Source organism: Pygoscelis adeliae, unplaced genomic scaffold (assembly GCF_000699105.1).
Source record: "Pygoscelis adeliae isolate BGI_AS28 unplaced genomic scaffold, ASM69910v1 Scaffold141, whole genome shotgun sequence".
Taxonomy (NCBI): Eukaryota; Metazoa; Chordata; class Aves; order Sphenisciformes; family Spheniscidae; genus Pygoscelis; species Pygoscelis adeliae.
In genome coordinates, this window is record NW_008824231.1 from 2,817,403 (window position 1) to 2,826,624 (window position 9,222).

The 9,222-nt window shown below is 38.9% G+C and overlaps 1 protein-coding gene across 2 annotated transcripts in view; it reads right to left on the reverse strand.

The window, feature by feature from the left end:
• Positions 1 to 9,222, reverse strand: part of MRE11A (MRE11 meiotic recombination 11 homolog A (S. cerevisiae)) — a 24,788-nt gene that overhangs the window by 8,368 nt on the left and 7,198 nt on the right. For both annotated transcript variants that reach the window (XM_009334851.1, XM_009334850.1), the window contains exons 7-12: positions 8,393 to 8,578; positions 7,789 to 7,960; positions 6,978 to 7,058; positions 6,286 to 6,412; positions 4,289 to 4,392; positions 1,593 to 1,766 (exon numbers count right to left, since the gene is read on the reverse strand). In XM_009334851.1, the coding sequence (XP_009333126.1) occupies positions 1,593 to 1,766; positions 4,289 to 4,392; positions 6,286 to 6,412; positions 6,978 to 7,058; positions 7,789 to 7,960; positions 8,393 to 8,578 (844 nt within the window). The remainder of the gene's footprint in view (positions 1 to 1,592; positions 1,767 to 4,288; positions 4,393 to 6,285; positions 6,413 to 6,977; positions 7,059 to 7,788; positions 7,961 to 8,392; positions 8,579 to 9,222) is intronic.

A 9,222-nucleotide genomic window follows, 5' to 3' on the forward strand; every position in this document is an offset into this window, starting at 1 on the left:
GGATTGAGAGCAGCCCTGAGGAGAAGGACTTGGGGGTGTTGATTGATGAGAAGTTCAACATGACCCGTCAACGTGTGCTCGCAGCCCAAAAGCCAACTGTATCCTGGGCTGCATCAAAAGAAGCGTGGCCAGCAGGTTGAGGGAGGTAATTCTAGAAGCCCCTCTACTCCGCTCTCGTGAAACCCCACCTGGAGTACTGCAGTCAGCTCTGAGGCCCCCAACATAAGAAGGACATGGACCTGTTACAGCAGGTCCAAAGGAGGGCCATGAAGATGATCAGAGAGCTGGAGCACCTCTCCTACAAAGACAGCCTGAGAGAGTTGGGGTTGTTCAGGCTGGAGAAGAGAAGGCTCCTGGGAGACCTTATAGCAGCCTTCCAGTACCTGAAGGGGGCCTACAAGAAAGCTGGAGAGGGACTTTTTACAAGGGCATGTAGTGATAGGACAAGGGGTACTGGCTTTCAACTGAAAGAACGTAGATTTAGATTAGAGATAAGAAAGAAATTCTTCACTATGAGGATGGTGAGGCACTGGAACAGGTTGCCCAGAGAAGTTGTGGATGCCTCACCATTGGAAGTGTTCAAGGCCAGGTTGGATGGGGCTTTGAGCAACCTGATCTAGTGGAAGGTGTCCCTGCCCATGGCAGGGGGGTTAGACTAGATGATCTTTAAGGTCCCTTCCAAACCAAACCATTCTATGATGATTCTATGATTAACTGGAAAAGAAGGGGTAGAGATGAAGCAGCAAGATAGAAAACGATATTGAGAAGAGATAAACGTTGCAATATATGTACAACTAAGATCATCTTGTCAAGTATGGAAAAAGATATGATGGGTGAGGGGGAAAGAAGATACTAGTCCAAAAGACAAACACCCCACTCCCCCACCCCCAAAGTGGCACAGAAAACCTATAGGCACTATGGTTTATGCTCTCTTTCAACCCCTCATGAATTAAAGCAATCAGCAAGAAAACAGGTAGGTGCAACCTTCCTCCCCCCACCAAATTATTCTTTACACAGTGCACAGTTAAGCCGCAGAACAACTTGTCATACAACGCTTGACTATTACAACTGAATACATGGGCTCATGTGGAAGCTCAACAAGTTGACAGAGAAGTCTATTAAGGGTTACTAGATACACATAAACCAGGTTTGTCTCTCGGAAAGCCTAAGCCGCAAGCAGTTAGAAGCTAGTAGAGCACCTGAAGGATAAGTTTCCTTTATGCTTGCCCTGTTCTTGTACTCTTCCCTAAGCCAATATGAAAAAGCTAAGAAGAGATTATATCTACCATCTTTCTCACAGTGTGTATATATATATATAGTTCTCCATATATTAGAGTGACAGATCTTTTCTATGCATGTGTGCAAATAAAGTGAGAATCAGTATAAGCATACCTAAACCCCATTTTCAGTACAAGCTTTTAAACTATGTATTCGAAACTTCAGCACTGTATTTATTAATTCCAGAAAATGACTAGAGGAAAGTGTTGCACATGCTCCACACACTGGCAAATCTATTAAACCAGGTTTGAGCACTGTTTTTTCTACTATCTGTTTTGACCTCTTCTAAGGAATTAACATTAATGGAATATTACCTCCTCGTCTATTTTTTCTTCCTCTGCATCAGTGCGACGCTCCTTAAGAAACCTCTGTGTTTTTTCTAGTTGAAATTTCACCAACTCTTCTATGGCATCTTTTTCCTCTTTGTCCACAAACTCCTGCACTGCTTCTCCCATTCCTCTTTCAGTTAGAAGTGAAAGCTGTACTTTCTTTATAATTGGGGAAAACATTTTGTTAAGAAGCATCTGCCATCAAAGAAAGTGAGTAATATTACTGCTGTTTCAGATAAATATTACATTAAGTTGGTTCCAAAACCAGTAACATGCATTGAAGATTTCAATCAGAGAAATGCACAGCAATAAGCAAACATGTTACTTGTCATAACACAGTTACAACCCTTTTGCTACTAGAATGTTACACCTACTTAACAGAGTATTTTCCAGACTCGTCAAAGAAAAAAGTTTCATAAACAGTAAAGAAACTACAGTGCTAGTCATATCTGAAATAATTTGTCTAAAATGTATGGCTGAGAGAGGAGAGAAGGTGAGCTGTATTCTTTCCTAGTTCCCCTCCCTTTTTTAAATTAAAGTTACGATCAACTTGCAGAGACATAAAAACGCTATTAAAAACAGGCCCTGAATTGTTACAGATGCTAAATTACTTAGTTTTACTGTAAAATTCTAACATTAAAAAATGGCAGTTACAGAGCAGGGCAAATTACTATTATGAAGCATTAAGAGCTATTAAGCAGAAGTCTACTCTATTGAAATGCAATTCTGTAAATAGCAGTAGTTCTCACATGTTCATCAAGTGAGATGATATTCATCAACATAGTCTACATTAAGATATTACTACAGCCACTAACGAGTAAAAGCAGTAGATGCTACTGGTGGTGTTTCACAGCCATTCTCTTCTCTAGCCTCCTTCCCAATACAGTAAGAAAAGACATTCTGAGAACGAAACCCCCATATGGACAGTAACGTTTAAATAGCAGCCTCTTTTGTCTGCAAACTACAGCACAGATAATTTCTTAGTAATAAGCATTACATATGCTTATTAATTATTTTTAATATTTCCAGGTGTCCTTTAGGAACTGTTTTGAGGGTTGCATCAGAAGCATAAAACCTCCCCTGAAATAATGCTGCGCAGAGTAATACATTTTACAGCTATTATAAAATAAGGAGTTCACAAAAAAAGATAAGCATCTCCAAAGAGTGACTGATTGTAATGATGCAGAATGTTCATGTTGACTTTCAGCAATTAAGCTTTCTACCAAAGCAAAAAAAATAGAAAGCTTGCTAAAGAGACAAATAGCAGTGATTTTAATTCCCAGGCCTCAGCTTACCAGCAACACTGGAACTGAACAGAGTCTGTACTTGTTAGACACTTTTTGTCTAACATTTTTTGAACATCCAGCTACAGCCCTGTGCCACCTCAGGGTGCAAGTACTCTTTTGTTTCCCTAATCAGACAAGATCAGGTGTCTAGTAAAGCCTGAAGCACAAGCTATCTTAACACAATGTATAAGATCCCTATCATCGTTTTGGGGCACAATACGCTTCCCCCCCCCCTTCCTTTCATTACCAGTGTTAACTTAAAACATATTAACCCCCTACTGCAAGCCTTCCCAGAACATCAAGATTCTTTCAAGTCTTTACAGATGTTGAGCTACTGAAGCAGTCCTCAAATGCAGGGACCAGTAACTGAGCTCTTTATACAAGAACATACAAACAAGTTGGGAAGATGGTGTAACAGGGACAATTTTGCAAAATAAGGGAGGAAAAGAGATTAAAAGAAAAATTCATTTTTCATAGAATAATACAGTGCCCTGTCTTTGACACTGCTATCCTTTCTCATGGGATTTAGGGGTGGCATACATTTGAAGTACCTACTTCTGAACTAATCACCCTGGGTTCCCTATCATATCCAGAAGGCAAATAGCCCTTCCAGGGCATGATTTATGCCGTCCTAATACTGACACCTAACACGTATCTAAGGTTAGGCAAGACGATATAATTTGGGGGATCTTTACCTCAGGAATCCTTGCTCTAATGACTTTCTATAAAGCATGTTCTGCATTAGCTTCTGAAAGTTATGCTTGATCATCTAGATCAAGCATTTGGGTGTCTGACTCACTGATTATTATTTTTTACCTCTGAGACGTTACTGCATTAGTGTTGGGAAAAGGAAATAAATCAGGTTTAATGAAAGGGTGGGGAGAAAGCAAACTATTGGGGGGCTCTCTTCCTCCTTCCTGCTCTGCTTTAAATATAATGTGGAATTGCACTATGTCTGAGGACAAAAATATACTGCAAAGTAACAAGTTACTCCAAGTCAGCTGGTAATAGTAAATGGTACAGTCAGTCTCACATTGACCCTATAGTAAATTAAGGTAGCTTTTCACTCAGAGCATGCTGCCTCACATTTTCCTCCTGTAAGAACATGACACATCATTTAGTACAGGGCAGACACTGCAAGTTCATGTGAAGAGTTATCATAATGTTCTCAAACCAGCATGTGTTCCCATACCCTATACAACCTATATACAACAGTCACTTGTTACCTAAGACATATACTTCATACAGGAATTCACATACAGTTACATAGGAAATAAATTCACTTCTTGGTGAACGTCAGAGTCTTTTCAGGGCACACTACTTCCGTTAAGAAAGCAAAACAAGATAAAAAGATTATATTCCATTAAAAAAAAATCATAAAAGGTAGAAAGATACCTTCTCTGCTGTCTGAAAATACTGCTTTACAAGGTCTTCCACCCTCAGTGTCATCCCCTCAGAAGCAGGTCTGCTAACTAGTTTTCCAAAATTAAGATCACTGTCTAGAATAGAAAAGCACAGTGGCACTGTCACCCACATTTGCAGCTTTTAATTATTATCATCCCACTGACAGTAATAGGAAAAAAGATTAATATAGGCCTCTTAAGAATTGTGGTCCCTTTTATATGTAAAGGTTTTTTGTTCTAACTACATAGGCTATTGTCTGGAAATACAGGTATATGTAACGGATGCAACAACTGTACAAGATAACTCCACCTCTATCTAGGTTAGAAGTGTTCTTCTAACTATCAAATGTCTGGAATTATAAATTGAACACTATGCCCTGAAGGTTATTATAACTGAACTCTAGAAGATCACAAATGGAAGAAAATCAAAGGACCCATCAAAGCACAAGGGGTTTTTTTCTAAGTAACTCTGTTACTAAAGCAGACATTTTCCTCCAGAGCACGCTGACTGATTTTCAGTAGAAAATGTTCATAGCTCATTAAGGCTGCCCCCCATTCTTGGGCAGCAAGGTAGGAATGACAGAAGAATGAAAGGGATAATCAACTGAGGTTACCACATACCACGCAAAGTAATATAAAGTGACTACAGGCTGCTTCCAGACATCTGCCACATGCAAGCACAAAACATTGTTTTGCTAGCCTTGTTACATAAGCAGCTATGACAAAAGAAATAACAACAAATTCTGAACTCATTAAGTCTTAACATCACCTGTACTGAACCATAGCATAACATGCACATGTAGTGAAAATTTTGACTGCTTTATTAGCCACCTCCCTTGTATTAGAGGGTATCTAATAAAGCAATGCAAAGAACCATGGTATTCTTTTTACATTCCCTTCCTGAAGCTGAGATGCACATTAAGTAGGAAAATTAAAATGTCTTGATGAAACATGGTGGCAGATGTGGTAGCTACCTTGTATTCCAAAAAGGTTAATGAGATTACACAACTATTAAAAAAACAACAAAGCAAAATAAAACAAGATCAATACAGCATAATTAAAAAAAAACCTCACTAAAAGCAGTTTTTAGTCATGAAACATGATATTTTGAACATTATAAAACTGGCAGTGTAAGTAAAAACTGTCAATGGAATTGGAGTACTTACAATACGCTAATGTGAAATATTAAGTTCTTTAGCACAGTGTGTTTTTGTGCAAGCTGTATCTTCATTAGCGACTATTACAAATCCAGTATTTGGGCAACATCTATTAACCATTTATTAAAAATTCCAGGTACAGTGAGAAATGCTACAATAGTAACAGCTATTATTTGTTTTGCACAAATGCTTGAATAGAGACATACCTGGAACAGACAAGCCAAGAGCACCTCATACATGTGATTAATTAGGGCAAACAAAATGCTGTCGTACATTTGGACCTTCAATTTTTTTTAAAAAATTATACAAACATCTCTCAAGCCCATCCCCTCTGTTACTATTTTAGGTATAATCAAATGAACTACTACAGCAATAGTAGTAGTTAAAAATTAAAAAACGAAGGGAAAAAGCACAACACCCATCTCTTTTTCTGCAGAGTGCCCAAAACCAACCACCTCATTCTGAGAAGTCTCAGGAGTGAGATGTTTAATGCCTTTCACGGTAATTATCATAGAATCATGGAGTAACTCAGTCTGGTGTGGGGCTGTATGTATTACTACAAGCAACTCAATAAGGTTTGAGGCCAAAGAAAAAGGAATTATTTATGCATAACTGTCAGAAGATGCTGTGCTGAATATCAGAATTTTAGACAAACCCAGAAATAGAACAGAAGCACTTGTGCAATATATACACTTAAATGAGACTATGCATCTTCATTCCTCCTATAAGACATTAGATGGTAGACACCGAGCCTTTGCAAGTGCTGGGTAACAAAATAAAGGAAGAAGAATGAAAACCAAGGCAAGCCAATGATTCCTTTCTTTATAATTACCATCCTTCTCTTTTTGTTCACGATGCCTGAAAAAGTGTATGATGTCTTTTGGGTTAGCCACCCTATCCACGTACTTCTGGCTAAAACGATGGACACTGAATGGTTCGAAGCCACCTGTATAATCAACCTAAGAGAGGAAAGGAAAGACTTAAATATGAAACAAACAGAGATAGAGAAGGCACACAAGTCAAGATGAGTTTGTTACCCTTCAAAGGAAAAATCAAAGTAAAAAATAAGTCAACCTAAAATTAATGCTTTACCATACTATGCAGAATAGTTAATGAATAATAATAGATAATAATAATAATATTAACAGAATAGCTAATAACAGCCCAGATTCATAACTTGTTCCTAACTTGTTTCATTTACTAGTCTCCAGGAAAGTTTCCATAAATTAGGTTAGGAACAAACACTGGATAATATGACTTAAGAAAAACTTCTCTGTAATTAGCCACTTTTGATGCCCTTACTCAGACCAGCAGTGAAGTACACTTACGACCAATCTCATCCTTCACCATAGAATACTAGTTATACCACAGGTAAACAGAATCATGGTATGAAGGCGATCTATATTTGCCTGTACACAGCAAGAAATTTTATATATTATGTGTTTATACAAAAAGCATGACTTTGCTTTGAAACTTTTCACAGTGACCTTTCAAAACAAAGCAATCAAAACAACAATTTCTTACTCGTAATCTTATGAGAGGCTTCTCTGGCTGGCGTGGATTTCCCAAGCGTTCTCTTTCTGCGTTGTCCAGCATCAATTCAACCTGTGACGCAGAATTAGAAATTCAGTTCCACTTTGTTCTCTTACAGATGCCTGAACCCTTCAAGTATAACTTAAAATACATCCAGCTGCAGGGGGGAACTACAAAAATAATGGTGGGATGTGTTCTCATCCCTGAACACACATAGGTACCAGTATCCAGCCAAAAGCCGTAAGAATGAATGAGAAAAAAGTCACAATGAAAGGCTTATCTTTCACATGTAGCGTAGTCCAGCAGTATCTACATCACTGATCACTCATGCTATTTTACTTTATAGCCATTATCCTTTGCTAAATTTCTAGTTTCAGGGAAAAGCAGGAAGAGACTTACACAGGCCTAAGAACCAAGAGCAACTAATAAACCTGCTTAGTTACTTCTGCTACTTCACACTGCACAGCCCAGCTCTTGGTTTAGGTGCATGTATTTATGCTGGTTCCAAAGTGCACATCTGACACTGCCCCACAGTTAGGCGGGATTTTTTGTACAAGGGTTATATGGACCCCCACAAAGCAGTTCCAGCCTACTTTAATAGGTCATTCCAGTCAAGGAACCTGGAAGCCAAGGCTGCAGTGAATGTCATGGAATCAGCTTCCTATGGAAACACTGCCTAAGTCCGTCTCAGATAACATGGGGCAAGACACAAGATTTCTCATCTTCCAGTCTCAAAACCAGTCACAGCTCTCATTCCCTGTCCATACACTGTTATCCATATACTGTTAGCATTACAAGTTACCTTTTCCATGCAGAATGCTTGTATTGCCTGAGTTACTTTAGGATTGTCGGGATTAAAAAGATCTGGATGATCAGCTAGAACGATATCCTCCATGTGGAAAGTTCGCACTGTCTCTAGAGCAATCTTCTGCATTTTCATTTTTTTCCCTTCAACATGCAGCAAACCAATGTGTCTAGAAGGAGAAAGGATAAACTTAAGAGAAGTATAGTGTAAAGATCTGTTTTAAATTCATGTTTACTTTTCAGGGACAAAAGTTTAAAAGCTATAGGAAGTTCTTGGATCTGTACTTCAGGGTTGGCCCTGCCAAACTTCAGTTCCATTATATTTAGGTTGTACACAGTTCCTCGTATTCCAATTAATCAGGGTGTAACTCCTCTTAGGTAAGTTTCATTTGCTTCAAATGTTAAGTTTAATCCTAAGTAAAGCAAAAGTTATTCTAGGCACTGATTCCATCTACTTCATTTGTTATGTCACACTCTGAAGCTAATCCACACTATAACACAAGTCCTTTCATACTTAATAGAAGTATTTTTCCTTTCTCAACACAACACACAAGAGATGTAAGGCGAGGGATAAACAAGAACAAAAAGAAAAGATCACACACTTCTTCACAGCTTCTCCAGGGGACAGAGATGTCACCACTGAACTTCCTGGCTGAGAAACGTAGAAACGTTGCTGTTCATTTTGTGATGGAGCTATTTTGCACTCATGTTCATGACCCCACACAACAAGATTAATAAAGTCATCTAAAAACTGCTCTGGAATGTAGTTGGTAGCTCCATGTTTGCTCCTGTTCAAGAAAAGAGAAAAACAATTAGAATGTGTACAGTCATGGGTGGGCAAGGGGGGAGTGACGGAGGAGAAAAACATCAGTGTGATTTAAAGTGATACAGAAGCTCCAGCAAAAGTATCTGAAGTACATTTTGTATCAGGTACTTGTCACTTTTCTTCCTTATGCAATTGTTTAAAGTGTTTGGTTAAACAAAAAGGCAACTTACATAGCTCGTTCTTTTCTGCTCCCCTCCTTTTATTTGTATCTCCCTTTTCTTCTTACTTGGCCTGCAAGACTTTAGGGTTTTTTCCATATTGTCCTGGTTTCGGCAAGGATAGAGTTAATTTCCTTCCTAGTAGCTGGTACAGTGCTGTGTTTTGGATTTAGGATGGGAACAAAATTGATAAGGCACTGATGTTTTAGTTGTTGCTAGGTAGTGTTTACACTAGTCAAGGACTTTTCAGTTTCTCGTGCTCTACCAACTGAGAAGGCTGCAGGTGCACAAGAAGCTGGGAGGGGACACAGCCAGGACAGCTGACCCAAACTGGCCAAAGGGATATTCCATACCATGGGACGTCATGCTCAGTATATAAAGCTGGGGGAAGAAGAAGGAAGGGGGGGACGTTTGGAGTGATGGCGTTTGTCTTCCCAAGTAACCGTTA